This window comes from Ranitomeya variabilis, chromosome 6, assembly GCF_051348905.1.
Source record: "Ranitomeya variabilis isolate aRanVar5 chromosome 6, aRanVar5.hap1, whole genome shotgun sequence".
In the NCBI taxonomy this organism is placed as follows: domain Eukaryota; kingdom Metazoa; phylum Chordata; class Amphibia; order Anura; family Dendrobatidae; genus Ranitomeya; species Ranitomeya variabilis.
This window is the reverse complement of record NC_135237.1, coordinates 98,140,159-98,167,920: the sequence shown is the minus strand read 5'-3', so window position 1 is coordinate 98,167,920 and position 27,762 is coordinate 98,140,159. Positions and strand designations below refer to the sequence as shown.

The window sequence follows — 27,762 nt, the reverse complement described above, 5'->3', positions numbered from 1 at the left end:
GGGCTGAGGGTGCTATATCTGCCTGTGGTCTACTGAACAGCAGGTGATGCACCGTCGCATACACAGGAATTCAGAGTCCCATTATGGTGACATTCTAAGTGTGCGATGACAGCTCGCTGATCCGCCCGCACTTTGCTGGTGGACTCATCAGGATCATGGATTAGGTGAGTATAGTATGTTTATTTTATTTAAAGTATGGGGCCCCCTCATACAGCATAGAAAGTACAGAGGGAACATTATACAGCGAGGGAGCTAATCCGGGGGCCTTTTATACAGCATGAAACAATGCCGAGGCCCTTTTACAGTGTGGGAGCTAATTCTGGGGCCATTATACAGCGTGGGAATTATTGTGGGGGGGTCATCATATAGAGTGGGGACTATTGTGAGGTCATCATACTCATGCTCGGTCAAACTGTGGAGGTCATTATACAGTGTGGGAGCTACTGTGGGGAGCGTTTCAACTGGGGGGACTACTTTAGGAGCCATTATACAGTGTAATAATAATGTAAGGGACATAATACAGTTTCAGGGCTACTGTGGATGCCCTTATATTGCGGGAGCCCTCAAAGTGTGAAGGCTACATTCGGAACCATTAAGCAGTGTGGAGGCTACTGTAGGGGCCATTATAGTGTGTGTTGACCATTCTGCTGTGTTTTGGGGACCTGTGGTGACAACATACTATTTTATAGGGGAGTTGTGGAACCATCAAACCTTATATAGAGAAGCTTTCAGACCATCTTTCTGTGTGTAGGGGCATCGTACTGTGCATAGGGGGAGTCAGGGGTTGGCAGATGCTTTAGTCCAGATGTGGGAGGAGATCCCTCAGGAGACAATCTGTCACCTCATCAGGAGCATGCCCAGGCGTTGTAGGGAGGTCATACGGGCACGTGGAGGCCACACACACACTACTGAGCATCATTTCCTTGTCTTGAGGCATTTCCACTGAAGTTGGATAAGCCTGTAACTTATTTTCCACTTTGATTTTGAGCATCATTCCAACTCCAGACCTCTGTGGAATATTAGTTGTGATTTACATTGATAATTTTTAGGTTTTATTGTTCTCAACACATTCCACTATATAATGAATAAAGATGTACAACTGAAAAGTTCCCACGGTCGAGTTCATATGAGTTCATCCAGCAGAGGGCGCATCACCGCGACTCGAGGTAACTACAGGACATTCCCCTGCATTCCATTCATTCACCAAATTTTACAGACAGGAGCACAGCTGCATTAGCAGAGCTCCTGGGTGTAAAATGATTTAACCCCTTCAGATGGATTTACAGCGTGGGACATGACTGATCGACGGAAGGTATGGAATATTGTTGTTTGTTTTGTTTAACTTTATTCCAGATGACAAGGGTCTTCAGGTGGATTGAGAGTATAATAAAGACACAGGGTGTTTTAATATTTTATTTCATTAAAATACTTTTTAATAATGTGTGTGTGTTTTATTAACCATTTCATACTATTGGATTAATAATGGATAGATGTCATAATTGACGCCTCTCCATTATTAACCTGCCTTAATGTCACCTTACAATAGCAAGGTGACATTAACCCTTCATTACCCCATATCCCACCGCTACACGGGAGTGGGAAGAGAGAGGCTAAGTGCCAGAATAGGCGCATCTTCCAGATGTGCCTTTTCTGGGGTGGCGTGGGGCAGATGTTTTTAGCCAGGGGGGGTCCTATAACATGGTACCTCCCTAGGCTATTAATATCTGCCCTCAGTCACTGGCTTTCCCACTCTGGCGGAGAAAATTGCGCGGGAGCCCACGACAATTTTTTCTGGGATTTAACCCTTTAAATTAATAGCTAGAGCTTCAAAATTTTACACACAGACACTTGTTACATTAGTAAAGAGGAATATGTAATAAAAAAGGGATATGAGATGGTTTACTGTATGTAAACCATGTCTCATATCCTGTCGGGTTTGTGAAGGAGAGAGCAAAAGCCGGCAATTGAATTACGGGCTTTTAAGCTATCTTGCGCTGAATTAAATATAAATATATATCTATATATGTGTTTCACTGACATACATTATATATATATATATATATATATATATATATATATATATAGAGAGAGAGAGAGAGAGACTGTATATATGTTTTTAGGAATATTTTAGCCGATGGATCCATGATTTATCCATTTTGCAAGCCTGCGCAAAAAAATCGCCGTACGGAAGCCATACGGATGACACACGGATACATTTGTCCGTAAAAATCGCATCCTCGCATTGAATACGGAACAGTGTTTTGGGACAATTACTGCGTATTACGGCCGTAAAATATGGACTGTATTTCCCTACGCTGAGTGTGACGTCGGCCTATAACAGAAACCAACTCCATGAGGATGGTCTGAGTGCCTGATGTCCACAGATGGGAGTTGTGCTCACAGCCCACCACCATGCAGGATACTTGGCATTTGCCACAGAACACCAGGATTGGCAAATTCGCCACTGGCGCCCTGTGCTCTTCACAGATGAAAGGTTTACACTGAGCACATGTCACAGACGTGACAGAGTCTGGAGACGCCGTGGAGAACGATCTGCTGCCTGCAACATCCTTCAGCATGACCGGTTTGGCAGTGGGTTAGTAATGGTGTGGGGTGGCATTTCTTTGGAGGACCGCACTTCCCTCCATGTGCTTGCCAGAGGTAGCCTGACTGCCATTAGGTACCGAGATGAGATCCTCAGACCCCTTGTGAGACCATAAGCTGGTGCAGTTGGCCCTGGATCCCTCCTAATGTAAGACCATGCCAGACCTCGTGGCTGGGAGTGTGTCAACAGTTCCTGCAAAATGAGGGCATTGAAGCTATGGACTGGCCCGCCCGTTCAGCAGACCTGAATCCGATTGAACACATCTGGGACATCATTTCTCTCACCATCCACCTTCACGTTGCAGCACAGACTGTCCAGGAGTTGGCGGATGCTTTAGTCCAGGTCTGGGAGGAGATCCCTCAGGTGACCATCCGCCGTCTCATCAGGAGGATGCCCAGGCGTTGTAGGAAGGTCATACAGGAACGTGGAGGCCATACACACACAACAGAACATCATTTCCTTGTCTTGAGGCATTTCCACTGAAGTTGGACCAGCCTGGAATTTGATTTTGCATTTTAATTTTGAGTATCATTCCAAATCCAGACCTCTATGGGATATTAATTTTGATTTACATTGATCATTTTTGTGTTTTATTGTTCTCAACACATTCCACTATGTAATGAATAAAGATTTGCAACTGAAATATTTCATTCAGTGATATCTAGGATGTGGTATTTTAGTGTTCCCTTTATTTTTTTGAGCAGTGTATATGCAGATGGGTAAGGAACTGGCTGAATGACAGGAAACAAAGTCATCAAAAATAGTACGTACTCTAAGGCTATGTGCACACAATGCGGAATTTGTGCGGATCCGCAGCGGATTTTTCCACGCAGAAACGCTGCACTTCCGCACTGTGATTTACAGTACAATGTAAATCAATAGGGGAAAAAAAAAAAGCTGTGCTAATGGTGCGGAAAAATCCGCACTGAATCTGCTACGGATTGAAAAGAAGTGCATGTCACTTCTTTTGTGCGGAACTGCAGCGTTTCTGCACCCTTCCATTATAGAAATCCGCAGTGGTAAAAACCGCAGAAAATCCACACAAAATCTGCATTAATTCCGCATCAAAACCGCACAAAATCCGCAGCAAATCCGCACCTGCGGTTTCTGCCAGGAGATGCGGATTTTGTGCGGAAAATTCTGCACCCCAGTCCGCAACGTGTGCACATAGCCTAAATGCGATATAGTCAGCATTGGGGACCACAGGGATCTGTGCTAGGACCGATTCTTTTTAACCTTTTTATTAATGACCTTGTGGATGGGATTGAGTAAAATATCAGTTTTTGCTAATGAAACCCAACTGTGTAGGATATTAAAATCTGACCTTGACATTACAATATTGCAAAAAAACTAAATAAGATGTGTGAATGGGCAAACACTTGGAAGATGAGGTGTAATGTGGATAAATGTATAGTAATGCACCTAGGATGGTGCAATCCTATTATTGCATACACATTAAATAGGCGTATTCTCAGGACTTGGGTATTCTGGTTACAAATAAGATAAGCAGTAGTACTCAATGTCAGGAAGCAGCTACAAAAGCAAACACGATTTTGGGGTGTATGAAAAGAGAGAATATCCCCTGATCCCAATGTGTTGTTACCTTTTATAAATCACTGGTAAGGCCACATCTAGGATATGGGATCCAGTTTTGGGCTCCACATTTTAAAAAGGATATTTAGAAGTTTAGTCAGTACAAAGGTGGTTCAGGTGCTGGAGGGGGATGACAAAAGCAGTGACAAGATACTACTCTTTTTTCTGCTCTAAAAAACAGGAAAATTTAGCTGGGTTGAAGAGCAAAATGAGCAATGTAAGCATTATATTTTTCGGATTATAAGATGCACTTTTTTTTCCTGCAAATTTGGGCCTCCTGAGATCTCAATCTGCACATGCACTGCCTCCAGTAGCCATTTTCCCAAAGTCCACCGCAGTGAAAAGGATGGGAAGTGCGGGGACTCCTGACATTTTGTGAAGGTCCAAAGCCCACACAGCCTCGCGCCATCGAACACCCCCTCCTCCCAGACCGTGGCCCGCAGCATCGCTCCACTCCTGCCAGCTTCCTGCAGCAGTGCCACTGCCTCCCGAGAACCCACTCCACCGCAGCCGCTCCCTCCGGTAAGCTACCATGTAAGTGGACTATAAGGCCGGTGTCACACTCAGCGCATGAAAATACGGTCCGTATTTTACGGCCGTAATACGCAGAAATGTTCTAAAAATAGTGATCCGTATGTCATCCGTAGGCAGGGTGTGTCGGCGTATTTTGTGAATGGCATCCTCCGTATGTAATCCGTATGGCATCCGTACTGCGATATTTTCTCGCAGGCTTGCAAAACCGACATCTAATGGATTTACGTACTCAAATGTTCGTTAAAACATATATACAGTATGTATATATATATATGTCATTGAGACACACACACACATATATATATATATATATATATATATATATATATATATATATATATACTGTATTTATATTTAATTCAGCGCGAGATATGTGAAAAGCCGGTAATTCAATTGCCGGCTTTTCATTTCTCCTTCCCAAACCCGACATGATATGAGACATGGTTTACATACAGTAAACCATCTCATATCCCTTTTTTTTTGCATATTCCACACTACTAATGTTAGTAGTGTGTATGTGCAAAATTTGGGTGCTGTAGCTTGTAAAATAAAGGGTTAAATGGCAGAAAAAATTGGTGTGGGCTCCCGCGCAATTTTCTCTGCCAGAGTGGTAAAGCCAGTGAGTGAGGGCAGACATTAATAGCCTAGAGAGGGTCCATGGTTATTTGCCCCCCCCTGGCTACAAACATCTGCCCCCAGCCACCCCAGAAAAGGCACATCTGGAAGATGCGCCTATTCTGGTACTTGGCCACTCTCTTCCCACTCCCGTGTAGCATTGGGATATGGGGTAATGAAGGGTTAATGTCACCTTGCTATTGTAAGGTGACATTAAGCCAGATTAATAATGGAGAGGCGTCAATTATGACACCTATCCATTATTAATCCAATAGAACTAAATGGTTAATAAAACACACACACATTATTTAAAAGTATTTTAATGAAATAAAGACACAGGTTGTTGTAATATTTTATTATACTGGTAATCCACCTGAAGACCCTCGTTCTGTAACAAAGGAAAAATAAAAAAACAACAATATCTCATACCTTCCGTCGCTCAGGTCAAGTCCCACGAAGTAAATCCATCTGAAGGGGTTAAATCATTTTACAGCCAGGAGCTCTGCTAAAGCAGTGCTCCTGCCTGTAAAAACCCCGGGGAATGAATGGGAAGCAGGGTGACCTGTAGTTACCTTGAGTCGCGGTGATGCGCCCCCTGCCCCCTGGAAATTTTTACAAGAAACTAAGGTACATTTTTTTTCTATTAGGCCTTAGAAAAATTAAAAACTTGGGGCTTAAAAACATTTCAATGGTAAAAATATAATTATTCTTTCTTAATGGCCCAATAGTATAAAAATCTGTGAGGCACATGTGGAGTCAATATGATCACTGCACCCTTAGATGAATTCATTGTGGAGTGAAGTTTGTAAAATGAAGTCATATATGGGTAGTTTCTGCTGTTCTGGCACCTCAGGGGCTCTGCCAGTGTCACAGGGCACCCCTTCTGTGCTTTGCACTGTGCCTCAAAAGTAGTTTTCAACCACATATGGGGTATCAGTCAGGGCTGCCACTAGGAATTTTGGGGCCCCATACTGGCAAAATTTTCAGCCCCCCAATACTCCACCCAGGCTCCACCCCAGCCCCGCCTCCACCCCTTGAACTGTCCACAGCCCCACTGCTCTCTCTTGGAATAACTCCACTTCTCACCAATCACACATTAACAGTTCCCATCACCAGATCACACATATAGCCAGCAGCTTTTGTTTAGGCCGAAAGATTTTTTTAATCCGCCAGCACGAAAAGGTAGACTCTTTTCGCCGACCTCTACTTACTCTAACTTATTAATCATTTATTAAAATATCCAATACAATTTAGGTATATTTTTATTTAAAATGACCAATAATTTTATATACAAGGGACAAATACCACCACACCATGACCAGACACCATATTACCACCACATAGAGACCTATAATACAACAAACAAGGAACTAATACCTCCACACCATGTCCAGACCACATATTATCACCACATAGGGACCAAATAATAGCACATACAAGGAACAAATACCAACACACCATGGCCGGACAACATATTACCACCACATAGTGACTGAATGCTACAATACTGATCATTAATAAAAAAAAAAACACAATACTAATATCACCATAAGTGCCATTATACACAGGAGATCTGTACTTTGTATGCAGTGTCTGTGTAGAGGTAATACAGTGATTACCGGTGACATTTTTCACAGGAGCTCTGTATATAGTGTCAGTGTACAGGTAATACAGTGATCCAGGTGACATTATACACAGGAGCTCTGTATACAGTATTAGTGTACAGGTAATACAGTGATCAACAGTGACATTATACACACGATAACTGCATATATTGTACAGGTTATACTGTGATCAATGATATTATACACAGGAGCTCTGTATATAGTGTCAGTGTAAATGTAATACAGTGATCACTGGTGACATTGTACACAAGACCGCTTTATATAGTATATAGTGTCAGTGTGCAGGTAACACACTGACTCACCAGTGATGTCTCTAGGTGAAATCCTTTAGCTTTGCTTTTCATCTTCATCCAGCACAGACCACCATCACTTCTTCCAGCCAGGGCTCGTCTCTGCAGGAAATAACACAGATAGCTAGAGCACCACTTGCAGAACACATTACTTAATTTTTTCCCAACTTCTAAACTACACCAGATGAAGAAAAGAAGGTGACCTAGTGTCACTCTGCACAGTATCAAGACTGCCTCCCACATTTAAAACAGTATCCTCAAAAAATATAATAAATACATCACTGCAGCAATAATATGCCTTAAATAGCCCTTATGGTAATAATATCCCCCATCCTGGCCCCCATGTGTCTCATTCCTCGCTCCAGCTATATGTTCTCCCATCCTGGCCCCATATGTTCTCCCATTCTGCCCCCATATGATGTCCGATCCTGCCCCATCTGTCCCATGATCCTGACCCATCTGTCCCATGATCCTGCCCCATCTGTCTCCATTGTATCCATCCTGCTCCATGATCCTGCACCATATGTCTCCATCCTGCCCATGATCCTGCACCATGTGTCTCCATCCTGCCCCATCTGTCTCCATCCTGCCCTATGATCCTGCCCCATCTGTCTCTATCCTGCCCCATGATCCTGCCCCATCTGTCTCCATCCTGCCCCATGATCATGCCCGATCTGTCTTCATCTTGCCCCCTGTGTCTCCATCCTGCCCCCAGGCCCGCACGGCAATAGAGTTTAACTGAACCTGCGTCTCGACGCAGGTTCAGTTACTGCACCGGCAGAAGCCTGCTGCTGGGGCCCGATGACCAGAAGAGAGGGGGCCCGATGCAGGCCCCCTCTGGTCATCAGGCCCCATATGTCAGTCAGTAATGCCCTCATGGCGGCCCTGATCATTGTACTCAGGAGAAATTGCACAGCAAAATTTGGGGGCCATTTTCACCTGCTATCCTTGTGAAAATCAAAACATCTGCGGTTAAAACAGTTTTGTGGGATTTTCACCACACATCTAGATACATTCCTTGAGGGGTCTAGAATTCAAAATGGGGTCACTTGTGGGGGGGGGGTTCTACTGTTTAGGTAGATAACGGGCTCTCCAACGTGACATGGCATCCTCTAATTATTCCAGCAAATTTTGCATTCAAAAATACAAATGGTGCTCCTTCTGTTCCAAGCCCCGCCATGCTCCCAAAGTCTTTGGGATCTGTTGAAGGGTTCCAGAGTTATCTCATAAAGTGACACTGGTCAGAATTGTAAAATTTGGCCTCGTCATGAAGGTGCAAACAGGCCTAGGGGGAAAGGGGTTAATAACCAGTAAAGGCTATGTAGACAGCTATGAGCTGATATTAATAGGCTGGGAAGATCCATGGATTTGAAAATAAAGCAAAGATTACTTTATTAGTTTGTAAACTAGCTTTAAATGATATAGAGAATAAGGGTAAGTGCCCACGATCAGGAACTGCTGCGGTCATACACCATGTCCAATGAGCTGCTCATTCCGGATCGTGGGTGCCCGGCCTTACTGTATCTAAAAGCTAATGTTAAAAACGCATTGCATATGGATTGCATACGCATGTCATACAGATTCTAGGTGAGAAAAAAAAATCGCATTGTACTCGTCCTACTTTTCTGGGTCAACGTCAGACCTATTTTTATACACTAGTGTTACTTTAGCCTTAATGTCTATCCGCCAAGTGGCTTAAGTGCTTTTCAGGTTGTAGATGTAGTCAAAGTGTAGAGCTCCCTGTCTGGATATCCACAAGAGAAAAAGTCTCTATAATCCATAACGTTTTATGGCCTCACGCACCTTTGCAAAGCAGTGTCTATTAACCACGTGTGGTAGCATACAGACTCCCTATGGTTCTGTACTACAGGTACAATATGGGCTTATGAGTTTTTGACTGCCATATTAAATGTGACTCCTATCATTGGCGCAGCTACATAGGGAGCCCAAGAGGTAAGTGGCCCCTGACAACCTCCAGTAGTAAGCAACTTTTGTCACTGACACAAAGAGGGGCCCATATATTGTTTTAGCACAGGGGCTCATACAGCATTTGGATACATAACAGGTTTCCTTTAAAAGAGAATGTATAATGTGCTCTAGTGCTTAATTACACAGTTGTGACATGCCACAATTTTGCTGTCTATTTGCCCCATTTAAATGAATGCTCTGAAACTCTATAAATGCCCGGTTGCTCTCTTGTCTCAATATAAGCCTAAGTTCCCAACTGACATTTTTATCCTGCATAAGATATCACATTTTTTTACAACAAGTTTCTCCACTTGTAAATGCTCAGTAATAGGTGAGTGCTGTTCCATATTCAGGCAATTCCCAAACACTGGGATCTGTTTACATGGGCTGACCGGGTGGAGCGATACAACTTTTACCAATCGGCGGATGTTTAAAAGATCAAGGTAATTAATGCGCACTGAGCGATCTATACTGATCGGTGTGCCAAGAACGATGCTCTTATGTGCTCTGCCAAATATAATTTCACCCAATGAACGAGCATGTTGCTTTTGTGATTAGCAGCCTGTTTAAATGGCAAGATATTTATGAAATGAGTGTTTGCTATTATTTTGCAATATAAATGCAGTTTATATACACTGCTAGCATAGTGATATTTCTCTAACCAACTTTTTTTTACATAAAAAAAAAAGGGAGAATTAAGCTGCCTCCTTAAATAGATGTTGAACTCCACAAATGCATGTACACTCAGTTGAGCCTCCCTTTTCTACCACATAGCAAGATGTTCTGGTCGAGTGGATGTCCATCTATTGGTCACATCTACTTAAATGATTTTATTAAAGACTCCTTTATATTAATCTCTTGACCAGCGTTATGGAGCTTTAGGTGAACTCAAGGTTTCACTACAAGATTGGGGACATGGATGAGTTTCTCCTTCTGATCCCTTGTTGGATTGTGACCATTTGCTGAGTCCTTAATGTTTATTTAGCTTCCTTATCTTTATTAGCCTGTTGTCAGTTCAGGCTCCCCTGGATTTTCCCTGCTCACCTTACCTTATCAAACACTTCTGAGGAAATACAATTTACATTTCATTAACTAAAGGCCCCGTCTCACATAGCGATTTACCAACGATCACGACCAGCGATACGACCTGGCCGTGATCGTTGGTAAGTCGCTGTGTGGTCGCTGGGGAGCTGTCACACAGACAGCTCTCTCCAGCGACCAACGATCAGGGGAACGACTTCGGCATCGTTGAAACTGTCTTCAACGATGCCGAAGTCCCCCTGCAGCACCCGGGTAACCAGGGTAAACATCGGGTTACTAAGCGCAGGGCCGCGCTTAGTAACCCGATGTTTACCCTGGTTACCAGCGTAAATGTAAAAAAAAAACAAACAGTACATACTTGCCATCTGATGTCCGTCAGGTCCCTTGCCGTCTGCTTCCTGCTCTGACTGAGCCGCCGTACAGCGAGAGCGCAGCGGTGACGTCACTGCTGTGCTGCGCTCTCGCTGTACGGCCGGATCTCAGTCAGAGCAGGAAGCAGACGGCAAGGGACCTGACGGACATCAGATGGTGAGTATGTAGTGTTTTTTTTTTTTTTACATTTACGCTGGTAACCACGGTAAACATCGGGTTACTAAGCGCGGCCCTGCGCTTAGTAACCCGATGTTTACCCTGGTTACCAGTGAAGACATCGCTGGATCGGTGTCACACACACCGATTCAGCGATGTCAGCGGGACCTCAGCGACCAAAAAAAGGTCCAGGCCATTCCGACACGACCAGCGATCTCGCAGCAGGGGCCTGATCGCTGGTACGTGTCACACATAGCGAGATCGCTACTGAGGTCGCTGTTGCGTCACAAAACTTGTGACTCAGCAGCGATATCGCTAGCGATCTCGCTATGTGAGACGGGGGCTTTAGGGTACTGTCACACAGTGCAATTTTGATCGCTACGACGGTACGATCCGTGACGTTCTAGCAATATCGTTACGATATCGCAGTGTCTGACACGCAGCAGCGATCAGGGACCCTGCTGAGAATCGTACGTCGTAGCAGATCGTATGGAGCTTTCTTTCGTCGCTTGATCACCCGCTGACATCGCTGGATCGTTGTGTGTGACACCGATCCAGCGATGTGTTCGCTTGTAACCAGGGTAAACATCGGGTAACTAAGCGCAGGGCCGCGCTTAGTAACCCGATGTTTACCCTGGTTACCAGCATAAAAGTAAAAAAAACCAAACAGTACATACTCACATTCCGGTGTCTGTCCTCCGGCGTCTCAGCTTCTCTGCACTGTGAGCGCCTGCCGGCCGGAAAGCAAGCACAGCGGTGACGTCACCGCTGTGCTTTCCGGCTGGCGCTTACACAGTGGAGAGAAGCAGAACGCCGGGGGACAGACACCGGAATGTGAGTATGTACTGTTTGTTTTTTTTACGTTTACGCTGGTAACCACGGTAAACATCGGGTTACTAAGCGCGGCCCTGCGCTTAGTAACCCGATGTTTACCCTGGTTACCCGGGGACTTCGGCATCGCTCCAGCGCCATGATTGCAAAGTGTGACCGCAGTCTACGACGCTGGAGCGATAATCATACGACGCTGCGACGTCACGGATCGTGCCGTCGTAGCGATCAAAATTGCAGTGTGTGACAGTACCCTAAGACAGTGATAAGCTGAAATGTGATAATTGTTCCAGCTAAATTATTCACTAATCCCTGTTCATGTTTCTTTTCAGTTTTCTAAAGCAGAATACACACAGAGTGATTTCAGACAGAGGTTTGCTGAAGGACTTGTTCATGGCTGGAAGCTTGTGTTGGAGAGCAAAGCCATAAGTTTAAGGCCATGTGCACACGTTGCGGATTCTGCTGCGGATTTTTCCGCAGTGGATTTGGAAAATTCCTCTGCGTTTTTTCAACTGCACTTTCCTATTGGTGCATGTTGAAAACCGCTGCGGAATCCACAGAAAAAAGTGACATGCTGCGGAAAATAATCCGCTGTGTTTCCGCGCTGATTTTTCCGCAGCATGTGCACAGCGGTTTTTTTTCCCCATAGGTTTACATGGTACTGTAAACTTTGGGAAAACTGCTGCGGAGCTGCAGCGTCAAATCCGCTGCGGATCCGCAGCAAAATCCGCAGCGTGTGCACATGGCCTAAGGGAATCTGTCAGTAGGATGAACCCTGAAAAGCTGTGATTCTTCAGAATTTGTATTAGTCTATGCCTGATGAAGAGGCCTGTGTAATCTCGAAAGCTTGTCCTCTCCAACAGCTGCAGGTACCTTTCCTTGCAATCAGAAAAAATGTAAAACCTGTCCATTTATTATGACCACGGACAAGATACAGATCCCCAATTCACATCATGACTACAAGATACCAGGTACTTTCAGCTGCGTCACTTCTAATGTGGTGTACCTAATTATTTGTACTAAATGTCCATCTGGGGGTCTGTAGGGGAGACAGGGCAAAAACTGAGGACAAGGATGAATTCTCACCGCCATACACTAAGAGAAAAAAGAATGGATCTACCTGTGGCAATACATTTTTGTCTCCCCACTCATAACATTATGGACATGAAATTACTTGTTTTAAAAGGTAACTTCAAATCTCAAAGAGACAGAAGAATATGGGAATATAAACTGATGACGACCTTTGACAGTCTTAGTGCAGGAATTAATGTGTCTCATGGATTTATGTCTTTTTACATCAACTAAGGAATTTGCCCTTCAGACCATGTGGGGTCATCATCACAACAGAACCAGACCCCAATCAGAGGACAATAAAACATACCCTATCTAAGAACTGGTCCAATATTTATGGACATAACTGTTTATCACCCATGGTAATTCTGCTTCATGTCACCTGTCTTATCCATGTTTTTTTTTTTTTTTCTGTAATGTTTTGTGCATAAATATGTGATTCTCCAGAATTTCTTTTAGTCTATGCCTGATGAAGAGGCCTGAGTACACTGTGTTCCAAATTATTATGCACAAAGAGTTTAGGAGTGATAAGGTTAGAATTTTTTTGTTTGTCATTTAAACTCATTGATGGTGATGTGTGTCAGGGCTCTTTATATCACTGAAAGCAATTGCAGATACCTGTGCACATTAGTTTGGCAGGTGTGTCCAAATAAAGGCAAGACTACTTAAGAAGGCTGTTCCACATTATTAAGCAGCCTACATTTTTTGCCAAAATGGGAAAGAAAAAGGATGTGTCGGCTGCTGAGAAGCAACAAATTGTGGAGTATTTAGGTCAAGGTATGACTACAATCAACATTGCCAAGACACTTCATCGTGATCATCGCACAATCAAGAAGTATGTAGCTGATTCCCAGCACACACGTGTGCGTGCTGATAAGGAAAAATGGAGGACTCTTTCCAACAGGCAATTGCGTAAGGTTAAAAGAGCAGCTGCAAAAATGCCTTGACATAGCAGCAGACAAGTTTTTGAAGCTGCTGGTGCCCTCCAACGTCCCCAGAACAACAAGATGCAGGGTCCTTCAGAGGTTTGCAGCTGTGCGTAAGCCATCCTGTCGACCACCTCTATCCACTGCACACAAGCAGACACGGCTCCAGTGGGCCAAACGATACATGAGTGCCGTGCAACGCTCGATGGTCCACATAGATGGAGTGGAGGATGGCTGGTTGATGGACACCCCATGAAAACACGGCTAAGGCTACTTTCACACTAGCGTCGGGAACAACCCGTCGCTGTGCGTCGGGCCGACGTTCCCGACGCTAGCGTTTTCTCCGCCGCACAACGGGGGCAGCGGATGCATTTTTCCCATGCATCCGCTGCCCCATTGTGAGGTGCGGGGAAGTGCGGGGAGGTGGGGGCGGAGTTCCGGCCGCGCATGCGCGGTCGGAAAAAGCGGACCGTCGGGAGCAAAAAACGTTACATGTAACGTTTTTTTCTCCCGACGGTCCGCTACCACACGCCCAAGCGTCGCAAAATGGACGCAACATTTGGCAATGCGTCACAAATGCGTCGCTAATGTTAGTCTATGACGAAAAAACGTATCCAGCAAGAACTTTTGCTGGATGCGTATTTTCGGCAAAACGACGCATTTGCGACGTATTGCAGTTAACGCTAGTGTGAAAGTAGCCTAAGGCGCCAACAAGGAGGAGGTGGAGTAATGTTTTGGGCTGGAATCATGGGGAGAGAGATTGTCGGCCCCTTTATGATCCCTGAAGGGGTAAAGATGAACTCCATAATCTATGTGGAGTTTCTAAAACAACACTACCTGCCATGGTTCAAGAGGAAGAACCGTGCTTTCCGCAGCAAGATCATTTTCATGCATGATAATGCACTGTCTCATGCTGCAAAAAACACTTCTGCATCTCTGGCTGCTATGGGCATAAAAGAGGACAAACTTATGGGGTGGCCACCATCTTCCCCTGACCTCAACCCCATTGAGAACCTCTGGAGCATCATCAAAAGCAGTGTCTATGATGGCGGGAGGCAGTTCACATCTAAGCAACAGCTCTGGGAGGGTATTCTGTCCACATGCAAAGCAATTGAAGCAGAAACCATCCAAAAACTGACAAATTCAATGGACGAGAGAGTTCAGAAGCTTCTTTCGAACAAGGGGTCCTATGTGCAAATGTAAAATCACCTAGAATAAAGTTTTCGCTTGAAAACTGTTTGATTTCATTTTGTAATAAGCTGATAATGCTTATAACTTCACAATTGACCATTTTTTTGTTCAAAATAAAAAAAAAGGTTGAAAACTCTGGTGTGCATAATAATTTGGAACATGCATTTTGAGTGTATATTTTTTTTTAAAAGATACTGTTTTCATAGGCAGTTTGTTCCAAAACATTGCAATTATACTAAAATAGTAGATGACTGGAAAATAACAATGACTGCAATTCAGATAGGTAATTTAGAGAAAATATGAGGAAATATTATTTGCATAATAATTTGGAACACAGTGTAGTCTCGAAAGCTTGAAATTTGTTAACATCTTTTCAGTTAGCCATTAAAAGGTATCAACCACTGAGGACTCTCAATTCTAAATAGTTTTGGAAGGAGATTTATAAGCCTGACCACTGGGAGGAGATGCTTAGTACCGGGTTCACCTATACCAAGACCCAGGTGAGATGGAGAAGGCTATATTTTTGGTGCTGTTGATATTGGTGACTCCCACTGTTGGCTGGAGTGTGGAGAAGTGTCCAGAACCATGTGATTGTCAACATTCACAACATATACTGTGCTCCAACAGGGGGCTATTTTCAGTTCCAAAATCCGTCCACTTTGTAAGCCCAGCAGCAACTAAAACCTACAGCTTAGGAGGAAACTTTACTACCAACCTAAAGGCCCCGTCACACATAGCGATTTACCAACGATCACGACCAGCGATACGACCTGGCCGTGATCGTTGGTAAGTCGCTGTGTGGTCGCTGGGGAGCTGTCACACAGACAGCTCTCTCCAGCGACCAACGATCAGGGGAACGACTTCGGCATCGTTGAAACTGTCTTCAACGATGCCGAAGTCCCCCTGCAGCACCCGGGTAACCAGGGTAAACATCGGGTTACTAAGCGCAGGGCCGCGCTTAGTAACCCGATGTTTACCCTGGTTACCCAAAAAAACAAACCGTACATACTCACCATCTGATGTCCGTCAGGTCCCTTGCCGTCTGCTTCCTGCTCTGACTGAGTGCCACCGTACAGTGAGAGCAGAGCGCAGCGGTGACGTCACTGCTGTGCTGTGCTCTCACTGTACGGCGGCGCTCAGTCAGAGCAGGAAGCAGACGGCAAGGGACCTGACGGACATCAGATGGTGAGTATGTACTGTTTGGTTTTTTTTTACATTTACGCTGGTAACCAGGGTAAACATCGGGTTACTAAGCGCGGCCCTGCGCTTAGTAACCCGATGTTTACCCTGGTTACCAGTGAAGACATCGCTGGATCGGTGTCACACACACCGATTCAGCGATGTCAGCGGGACCTCAACGACCAAAAAACGGTCCAGGCCATTCCGATACGACCAGCGATCTCGCAGCAGGGGCCTGGTCGCTGGTACGTGTCACACATAGCGAGATCGCTACTGAGGTCGCTGTTGCGTCACAAAACTTGTGACTCAGCAGCGATCTCGCTATGTGTGACGGGGCCTTAAGTGCCATAGACTTTTTGAATTATTACAATTTACAGAGACTTGATCTGCAGTATAATCAGATACAGTTCATTCATCCTAAGGCATTTGAGCAACTCACTCACCTGGAAGAACTGTACCTGGGCAATAACTGGCTTTCTTCTATTACTACTAATGCTTTGTTGCCACTTAAGAAACTTAAGGTCCTTAACGTGAATAGCAACCAACTTCACAGTATCAGTCAATCCAGTCTTGCTAACTTAGTGTCACTTATTAAGTTGAGGCTGGACAGTAATAATATCCAGATACTTCATGGATCTCCTTTCTTGGGTCTCTCGAATCTGCTTTAGGGTACTGTCACACAGTGCCATTTTGATCGCTACGACGGTACGATTCGTGACGTTCTAGCGATATCCATACGATATCGCAGTGTCTGACACGCAGCAGCGATCAGGGACCCTGCTGAGAATAGAGGGGATATGTAGGAGGAACTTGTGGATGTCTCCATTTGATCTGCGATCCATGGGAGATATGCGCAGATGGGACAGGAATGTTTGCAATGAACGGCTATTTTGTGACATGCGCACTGCCATCTTTGCATGTCTTACTGGGCGGACGATGTAAGAGGATTTGGAGTTTGCGCATTACCGTTCTGAATTTGGACCTCTGCGGATACCATCCAAAATCTTGATCCTGCGCAGTAGAGATGACTTCCATGGTGACACAGGAGTGGACTGGACTTGCGCAGTAATGCACGCTATATGTTGAAGAGATACGCTCACATGATACGGACCTTGGGAGCGCTATTGGACTGCGGCTACTATGGATACCTTCCGGGGGTGGGGGTTATTGCCTTGGTTACCGTGTATGCTATGCATTAATTGGAAGAATACCGTTTGTTTACAATTCCACGGTGAGGAGTTTCATTATATTGCTGTATGCTGGATTTTGGCTATTAGAGCGATCAGGGTTAGTAGATCTCTGTTAGATTAGACACTGTTAGGATTACTATTTTTGTAAATGTGGTTTTATATGTATTTATGTGGATATGTTTTTTTCTAAGTATTGTGCCATATCCCTATTGGTGTTTTCACTGATTAGGGGGTGGTACTATAGGTATATAATGGTGGTTGGAAAGTTTGTACACTGTGCTTGATAAAGGTCATTGGACCGAAACGTCGCCGCAGGAGGCAGATTAAAAAACGTAAGACTATCATCACTGTCCGTTGTGGCGCTGTCTTTTTTCTATTTTTGCTAGAGACTCAGCACTGTCCTCGGAGAGTAAAGGTACCTTCACACTGAACAACTTAACAACGATATCGCTAGCGATCCGTGACGTTGCAGCGTCGTGGATAGCGATATCGTTGTGTTTGACACGCAGCAGCGATCAGGATCCTGCTGTGACATCGTTGGTTGGAGCTAGAAGGCCAGCACCTTATTTCGTTGCTGGCTCACCCACTGACATCGCTGAGTCGGCGTGTGTGACGCTGATTCAGCGAAGTCTTCACTGGTAACCAGGGTAAACATCGGGTTACTAAGCGCAGGACCGCGCTTAGTAACCCGATATTTACCCTGGTTACCAGTGTAAATGTAAAAAAACCCAAACACTACATACTTACATTCCGGTGTCTGTCGGGTCCCCCGGCGTTCTGCTTCCCTGCACTGTGTCAGCGCCGGCTGGCCGTAAAGCAGGGCACAGCGGTGACGTCACCGCTCTGCTTTACGGCCGGCGCTTACACAGTGCAGGGAAGCGGACGCCGGGGAATGCGACAGACACCGGAATGTAAGTATGTAGTGTTTGTTTTTTTTTACATTTACACTGGTAACCAGGGTAAATATCGGGTTACTAAGCGCGGCCCTGCGCTTAGTAACCCGATGTTTACCCTGGTTACCCGGGGACTTCGGCATCGTTGGTCGCTGGAGAGCTGTCTGTGTGACAGCTCTCCAGCGACCACACAGCGACGCTGCAGCGATCGGCATCGTTGTCTAGATCGCTGCAGCATCGCTAAATGTGACGGTACCTTTAATGATAGTTTGTTTTACAAAGCAGTCTGCAGCCAAGGGAGAGGGGTTTTCTGAAACCTGGAAATCCCCCTTAATAACCTTTTCATTAAAATAATTGTGTGCTTTCTCCTTGTTTTGTATGTGTTCCTTAAAGGAGTTGTTGTCGAAACATTAAGAATGTATTTAAAAAAGCATTTTTTGACTAACACTATCTCATGTCTTCAACTATCACTGGTTGTATCTCTTCTTCTTTTAAACATTTAAACGTCACACCCATCCTTAAAGAAGCCTCCTGTGCATTCCCTGACACAGTAAGATGCCCCCACAGTGCATCCCTTCATACGCAGTATAATGTCACAACACTGCAGTGTCACCCATCCCACTCAAAATAGTGTAGTGCCTAATACATAGCCTAGTTCTCACATTGAGCTGTTTAGGCCTGGGTTGTGTTTGACTCCTTGCGGTAGACAGACAGGCTCAGTTGTGGATCCCCAGTGGACTAAGACATTGGATCTCAGATATCAAAGTATAATTTATTGCACTTTCATATGATTATCATATTACTTGCCTGATAAATAACAATATTACACCTTCGGCCTGGGACAGCTCATAGAATCCCATGGTTTGCAGTACCATCTCTACGCCGATGACACGCAGATCTACCTATCCGGACCCGACCTCACCTCTTTACTGACCAAAATCCCACGATGTCTGTCTGCTATTTCATCTTTCTTTTCTGCTCGCTTTCTAAAACTGAACATGGACAAAACAGAATTCATCATCTTTCCCCCATCTCAGTCTACCCCTTCACCAGACCTATCCATCAATGTCAATGGCTGCTCACTGTCCCCAGTCCCGCATGCTCAGTGCCTCGGGGTGATCCTCCACTCTCCCCCTCTCTTTCAAGCCACATATCCAAGCCCTTGCCTCCTCCTGCCGACTCCAACTGAAAAACATTTCCCGGATCCGTACATTCCTTGACCAAGAAACTGCAAAAATGCTCATGCACGCCCTCATGATCTCCCACCTTGACTACTGCAGCATTCTACTCTCTGGCCTCCCCTCTAGCACTCTTGCATCACTCCAATCTATCCTAAACTCTGCTGCCTGACTAATCCACCTGTCTCCCAGTTATTCCCCAGCCTCTCCTCTCTGCCAAGCCTTTCACTGGCTTTCTATTGTTCAGAGGCTCCAGTTCAAAACCCTAACTATGACATACAAAGCCATCCACAACCTGTCTTCTCCATACATCTTTTACATGGTCTCCTAGTACTTACCTACATGCAACCTTCGATCCTCTCAAGATCTCCTTCTCTACTCCCCTCTTATCTCTTCTTCCCACAACCGCATACAAGACTGCTCCCGTGCTTCCCCCAAATTGTGGAATGCTCTGCCTCAACATATCAGACTTTTGTCTACCATAGAAACCTTCAAAAGGACCTGAAGACCCACCTCTTCTGACAAGCCTACAAGCTGCAGTGATCTTCAGTCTACTGAACCGCCGCACGACCAGCTCTATCCTCTCCTAGTGTATCCTCACCCATCCCCTGTAGACTATGAGCCCTCACGGGCAGGGTGTTCTCTCCTTCTGTACTTGTGTGTGCCTTGTATTGCTCATGTTTATTGTACTTGTCTATGTATGCCCTTTTTTCACATGTAAAGCGCTATGGAATAAATGGCGCTATAAAAATGAATAATAATAATCTGTGTGTCTGTATTTTACATCCATGGTGATATCTGAACTTATACGTCAACAGTTTAAAATTCAAATTATCGAATACAGATTCCTAGGTTGATAATTGCAATTTATCAGTAAAATTTGGATTCTATTTGGATGAACGTTATTGGATCAGATTTTGTTGCACACACTTAGACTTGTATAGGCCGACATATGGAAGAGAATAGCGATGAAGGAGATGTTATTACTGGAAATTCTGGATGGTGTAAGCTCTACCCAGTCACTAATATTAGAGTAACTGGGACCTGTACTTCCATTAGGTTTGGCAGTATCTGCCAGATTACTGGGATCTGTAATGCCATTAAGTTTGGTAGTATCTGCCAGATGTAGTTATCAGCTCCATGCTTCTTCCAGTTGCAAATGACGATACATTACTGCTGGTAGCTGCCAGATATACAGTAGTTTGTTCTTCCTCTAGTTTGCGGGCACCTCCAAGCTCCTGTTTTGCCCATCGTTTTTCTGTCCTGACCTTGGGTTGTTTACTGTCTTCTGTTGTATCTTCTGATTTTATGCCTTTAGGGTATGTGCACACGTTGCGGATTTCTTGCAGAAATTTCCTGAAGAAAACCGGAAATTTTCTGCAAGAAATCCGCATTTTTTTTTTTGCGTTTTTTTCCCGTTTTTTTTGCGTTTTTTTAGCATTCTGCAAGCGTAATTAGCTTGCAGAATGCTAAAGTTTTCAAAGCGATCTGTAGCATCGCTTGGAAAACTGACTGACAGGTTGGTCACACTTGTCAAACATAGCGTTTGACAAGTGTGACCAACTTGTTACTATAGATGCTGCTTTTGCAGCATCTATAGTAAAAGATAGAACGTTTAAAAATAATAAAAAAAATAAAAAAATGGTTATACTCACCCGCAGACAGCAGATCTCCTCACCGGCGTCCATTCCTATAGCTGATGTGTGCGCGCAGGGCCTTCCATGACGTCACGGTCACGTGAGCGGTCTCGACCAATCACAGGACAGTGACGTCATTCGGCAAGGTCCTTCACCGCACACCAGCTGCTGCTACAGGAACCGAAGACAGCGTGCAGCACAGAGGCGGGAACACTCCGGGGCCATCAGAGGGTGAGTATAGGACTATTTTTTATTTTAATTCTTATTTTTTTACCACTTATATGGTGCCCAGTGCGTGGAGGAGAGTCTCCTCTCCTCCACCCTGGGTACCAACCGCACATAATCTGCTTACTTCCCGCATCGTGGGCACAGCCCCGTGCGGGAAGTAAGCAGATCAATGGACCCCTAGGTGTGCGGAATCCCCTGCAATTCCGCATTTTAATGAACATGTTGCTTTTTTTTCCGCGATGCGATTTTTTCGCGGAAAAAAAGGCTACATTTGCACAAAAAATGCGGAATACACTGAAAATAATGGGAGGCATATGTAAGCGTTTTTTTCGCGTTTTTATCACGTTTTTATAGCGAAAAAACGCGAAAAAAACGCGAAAAATACTGAACGTGTGCACATGGCCTTACTGCCCTCCTAGATCTGACCTGTTGATTTAAGCATTCCGGCCAGCTTGCCCCACCAGCCAGCCACCTACACTGAGGTCCCAGCCCAGAAACTAAATTAAAAAGTGAAGGCCTGGGAAACCACTTGGATCTTGTAAACAGAGTAGCTAGCGCTAAGCCTGTACATGATAGCCATCTTTATAGCAGTCAGGCAAACACTGATAGAGCCTCATTACATGCAGCACATCACATGTTTACACAGGACAATGCGTGAATGAAGTTCGGAGGCAGAGTTTTATTCCAGGCTCTACAGGCCCCATAGCTTGGAAGAGATCATTAGCATAAAGAAATAAAACATGATTTCTCAACAACAAGACCGAAGTCATACAGATATGACTAGTTAACCGTTCCAGCACCTGTATGTCCATATTAATAGGTTAAAAACATCCTGGGGGTGACAGATTCTATTTAAAATGCGCTAGCAGAGGACATGTCATTCCACGTGCCTATGAGCACGCCTGTCACGTGATCGCAGGGTGCCAAGGGGTTGCCATGACAGCCAGGGGTGAAGACCTTCATGCTTATCATGACAATTCTCCTATGAAAGGCAGTCTGTACTTGGCGTTCATAGGAGATAGGGATTTTTGCAACACATAGCAGTGCTGACTCAAATCATCCCCCTTTGCTTAATAAAAAAATAAATAAAATAAATGCAGTACATATATTTGGTTTTTGCTGCATTCACAAAAGTCTGATCTACTAAAAACCAAAATAAATTACTCAGATTGGTAAATGGTGTAATGAGAAAAAAAATCAAAACTCTTGAATTACGTTTTTTTTTTACCTTCGCAACATTTCAATAAAATGCAGTAAGAGCTGATCAAACATCGTATCTCGATAGAGTAAGGTAATCGCCGTGCTAGCTGGACTAGGGAGAGATGTAGCAGGGTGAGTAATCCCAAGAATTAATAAAGAAAAATATAGAATCGTATTCTAGTACTCACTTGCTATTAGAAGGTCTGACATGCGTGGGTTGATCAGGAAATCCTGATTGCTGATGCAGCTGTTGGGAGAACTAAAGTAGTAGTTCAGATCATTTGGGAATAGATGAATATGTATGTGGTGCGTATAGGGTATAAGGATGTACTTACAGGTGCTATCGTGTGTAATGCACTGTAGGACCCCTAAAAGGGAGTTTGCATAGAGTAGATAGTCCACTAGAGCTGTGCCGGGTTTTGGCGTTTTAGGAATTGCTGCCAGTGAGAAGGGGTACCAATACTGTGTTACCGGTATTGTATAAAGTTTCTGTAGTTTGTAGATAAACACATGTAGGTTGCAAGGTAGTAGATAAGGAGAAGGGCTGTGCAGGACCCGCCGGGTAGTAAATGGGACCGAGCTGGAGTGCGGTGCTCGGGAATCACTGCCCGGGAGGAGAACTGATTAGCGTGAGGAGCGCTATGGTCGGGGACCTCGGGAGTACACCGGAGGCGCCCGCTGCCCGCGTGCTCCGGCCGTGAGCAACGTTGGGATGCGGCGCGCGAAGTGGGCGGAGCTAAAATGTGACGTCACAGATGAGCGAGGACGGAGGCTCGGTTAGGGAAATTAACCAACGCGTTTCGAGAGGTATCTCCTCTCTTCATCAGGGCTGTCTCCACAACCGGCTGCTCGCCTCAATATATACCCGAGGCTCCCCATTGCTCACTATTGCTTAATTAACTGGTGCTTGTTAAGATAAGTGAATAATGAAGTGGGGCTTTAAAAGGCTTTATTGTTAATCAGTGGCAGGCTACAGGCTTAATTGCATATAGTATAGTGCAAAGAGGCTGTGCCTTGAAGGTAAATAATCAGTTAGATGGTGCTAGGTGTACATGGGGGAACCCTTGTAGAGCACCTGTAGATATACCTACATAGATAAGGTGATCAGCTACTAATAAATATTAAAAATGGGTATGATTAAAAAATGGGTATGGTTAAAAAATACAATTTTATTAATAATTAAGGAATAAAATGAAAAAATAAAATAGAGATACAAAGTGGAATATCACATAGAGAAAAGGAAAAAGAAAATATATGTATATAAACATGTGAAACATCAATAAAAATAATAAAAATACAAATATATATATATATAAACATATATATATATAAAAAGATATAAAATTCGCTCGAATTAAAACAGGCAAAATATGAATGCCAATACGCATTGATGCGTGTGTGATAGTACTAAGACAGTCGGGCAAGTGCCTGAGTGTTTACTGCTATAGTGTTAGAATGCGTAAAGCTCAATCTCCTGGTTCAGGCCATTAGGGGCCAGACTGTCCAGAGTAAATATCCATTTGGATTCGATTCTTGACATAGCTTTTAGGAAGTCCCCACCCCTAGGGTTCGGCGGGACCACCTGAATGCCACAAAAGAAAATTCCCTGGCATGATTGGTTATGCTTCTCAGAAAAGTGTCGTGACAAAGGATGTCCCTTAAATCCCTTACTAATATTATCCAAATGTTCTTTGATTCTGTTCTGTAGACGTCTTTTGGTTCTGCCTACATATATTTTTTCACAAGGGCATATTAGAATATAGATGACTCCCTTAGTTTGGCACGTGATGTTCGTTCTAATATTGAAATGATTTGACTTATATGAATCCGTGAAGGAGGTATATAATTTTTTTGGCAGTGCTGTGCTTTTACAGCAGGAACACTTGCCACATGGACGAAAACCCCCTGTTTGTGTTAGGGATTTTATGGGCAGCACAGCTTGTTTAAGGGTGGTTGAGGTGACTGATTTAGTTGTGGGGGCCAATAGGAGGCCCAAATTTTGCGCTTTTGTATATATACAGTGGGGCAAAAAAGTATTTAGTCAGTCAGCAATAGTGCAAGTTCCACCACTTAAAAAGATGAGAGGCGTCTGTAATTTACATCATAGGTAGACCTCAACTATGGGAGACAAACTGAGAAAAAAAAATCCAGAAAATCACATTGTCTGTTTTTTTATAATTTTATTTGCATATTATGGTGGAAAATAAGTATTTGGTCAGAAACAAACAATCAAGATTTCTGGCTCTCACAGACCTGTAACTTCTTCTTTAAGAGTCTCCTCTTTCCTCCACTCATTACCTGTAGTAATGGCACCTGTTTAAACTTGTTATCAGTATAAAAAGACACCTGTGCACACCCTCAAACAGTCTGACTCCAAACTCCACTATGGAGAAGACCAAATAGCTGTCAAAGGACACCAGAAACAAAATTGTAGCCCTGCACCAGGCTGGGAAGACTGAATCTGCAATAGCCAACCAGCTTGGAGTGAAGAAATCAACAGTGGGAGCAATAATTAGAAAATGGAAGACATTCAAGACCACTGATAATCTCCCTCGATCTGGGGCTCCACGCAAAATCCCACCCCAATTGAATTAGGGTCTGGGGTGTGGCTGGGCTATTACAAAACTTTGATCTTCTTCTGTAGAAGCCATTCTTTTGTTGATTTGGATATATTCTTAGGGTCCATTTCATAACGAAAGGTGAAATTCTTTCTACATCTTCATCTTTTTAGAAGAGGCCTGAAGGTTTTGTTGCAAGAATGACTCATATATGAACTGTTCATAATTCCCTCCACCTTGTCTAAAACACCCAGTACCATCTTCCTAAAAACAATCTCAAAAGCATGATGTTGCTGTCACGATACTTCACTCTGGGTATGATATTCTTGTAGCCAAACATTCCTTTTGCAATTCTAGCCAAGTAGATCATTCTTGGTCTCATCAGACCATAACATTTTTTCCAACAAGCTTTTGGCAGATGATGTAGGTTTTAGTAAAACATAGCTGTTATTTGATATTTTTCTTTTTAAGAAAATGCTTCCATCTTGCCACACTACCCCACAGGCCAGGCATATGAAAAATTCATAAGATTGTTGTCACATGGAGTAGACAACTAATTCTTGTCAAAAATTTCAGCAGCTCATTTAATGTTGCTGTAGGCCTCTTGGCAGCCTCCTCAACCAATTTTCTTCTAGACTTTTCATTAATTTTTGAGGGACGTCCTGTTCTAGGTTATGTCACTGTTTTGCCAAATTTAAGCCACTTCTTGATGACTGTCTTCACAGTGTTTCATGGTATAACTAATGCCTTGGAAATGTTTTTGTACCCTTCTCCTTACTGATAAAATTCAACAATAAGATCTCTTTGCTGTGTTGTAAGCTGTTTATGGACCATGCCTTTTGCTATAACATAGAACTAAGAAGATGTCAGGACAATCCTACTACAACAGCTAAACATTATGTGAGGTTTATCAGAATCACAGTAAATAACAGCAGTGTACTGACTACTATTGAACATGAGTTACAACTTACAATATAAGTGGCTAATTCTGAAAACAACTATATCCCCAGTTATATGAGGGTGTTTTCACTTATGAAACCACATTGTTTTAGTTATGTTCTCTTTATCCCCCCCCCCCCCTCAAAATGTTTTCAGTTTGTTTCTGAATGGATTTGTACAGGTAATGGGTGACATTAACCCCTCCCAACTGGGTAATTTTCCATTTTTGCACAGAGTGAAGGCAAAAGGACCAACAAGTGCTAAGCATCTCTGGGAACTCCTTCAAGATTATTGGAAGACCATTCCCAGTGACTACCTCTTGAAGCTCATCAAGAGAATGCCAAGAGTGTGCAAAGTAGTCATCAAAGCAAAGGGTGGCTACTTTGAAGAATCTAGAATATAAGACATCATTTCAGTTGTTTCACACTTTTTTGTTAAGTATATAATTCCACATGTGTTAATTCATAGTTTTGATGCCTTCAGTGTGAATGTATAATTTTTATAGTCATGAAAATACAGAAAAACCTTTAAATGAGAAGGTGTGTACAAACTTTTGGTCTGTACTGTATAAATAAAACAAAAAACAGTCATTGAAAAGGGTAAGACCTCTTTGTGTCAAGAAAGTATTGTTATATATAGACATAACTTTAGTCTCTTACAAACGCCAACCATGGCACAGGTATCTTCAGCAGACTCCTGGCTGTCACTGCAACCTATCAGCACGCCGATGGAGATTGACATAATGTAACAGGTTAATAACCGCAGTCGTAGCTTTGCTTCACTCATAGATGTTCGGCAAAGATGCGGACTAAAAAACTCAAGTCTGGAAACTAGCAAATGACGTACTGTTATATCATATATTGGTAAGTGTAGCGTCCCCATCCCGTACCCCAGGCTGCCGCTTCGGGGTGGGGACGTCGGTCTCCTGGGGCTCACCTCCTATGTTCCGCGCAGCCTGCACCTGGTGCTGCTTCTGGTACGCTACGTGTGTCCCGCAGGTCCTCTTGCACGCCACTAAGGGTGCGCGCGCACTCCCAGTCTCTTAAGGAGACAGTGCACAATTTTCTAAAATACGATTCAGCCAATGGCCGAGTGTCTCGTACTATTTCAGACACCTCTGCCCTTAGGGAGGTGCCTGAGCAACAAGTGTTTCCTGTTGCTAGTTCTCAGTGCCTGTGTGTAATGCCGCTTTAACCTCGCTACTACTGGTTTGTTTCCTCAGAGTACCTACTGGGCTGCCCCACGAATTCCAGAACTACGCCTGCTCCACCTGCTTCTCTCCATGCCAGCTGTCATCCACTACCCGCTTGGGCCGCTTACCTCCTGCCTGGTTCTCTACTACACGCAGTACCTGCCTGCCCGCCAGTCCAGCCGAGTCAGCTACCACGTTCCCAGGGTCTAACCGGAGGTAGCACCTTGCGTCCCCCAAACTTCCATTCCAGCCCTGTTAGGGATCTTACTACGGGGGTCCGGGGTTCGCTTAGTCACGCCCCCTTCAGAGTCCCCTGGGTAGTGGTCCGGTGGTTTCACAAAAATTTCAATAAACGAATGTGCACTTCAACATCTGTGCCTCTGTTTCCATTCCTTACAGAAAGGAGTTGAAGGTGAAAAAATTTCTGAAATGATTATTGGTGTGATTTTTTTATTTATTTATGTAGACTCTTTATGTAGACTCTTTATAACCACTGTAAAAAGGAACTGGTTGGAACTGTGCCCCTTTTCCATCCATGCAGACCGGACTAACACCTATTACAGTCAGCTAATTCCCGAAGTGGCTTCGCCTTTGAGAACCTTGGCGGTTCCGCTGATTTAAAAAGACATGGCATGCATATACCCTAGATGTATTTCTGTATGTTTCAGTTCTTATTTCAGAACTTGTACATTTTATTAGTTAATACTTTTGGCATAACCAAAATTCTCATACACTGCTCCTAACATTTGATGT

The 27,762-nt window shown here is 44.0% G+C and overlaps 1 protein-coding gene across 5 annotated transcripts in view; it reads left to right on the top strand.

Moving 5' to 3' along the window:
• LOC143781908 (putative serine carboxypeptidase CPVL) overlaps positions 1–27,234 on the top strand; it is a 130,661-nt gene extending 103,427 nt beyond the window's left edge. For all 5 annotated transcript variants that reach the window (XM_077268832.1, XM_077268831.1, XM_077268828.1 and 2 more), the window contains exon 13: positions 27,040–27,234. In XM_077268832.1, coding sequence (XP_077124947.1) covers positions 27,040–27,219 — 180 coding nt within the window. In that variant the 3' untranslated portion in view covers positions 27,220–27,234. The remainder of the gene's footprint in view (positions 1–27,039) is intronic.
• The last annotated feature ends 528 nt before the right edge of the window (positions 27,235–27,762 follow it).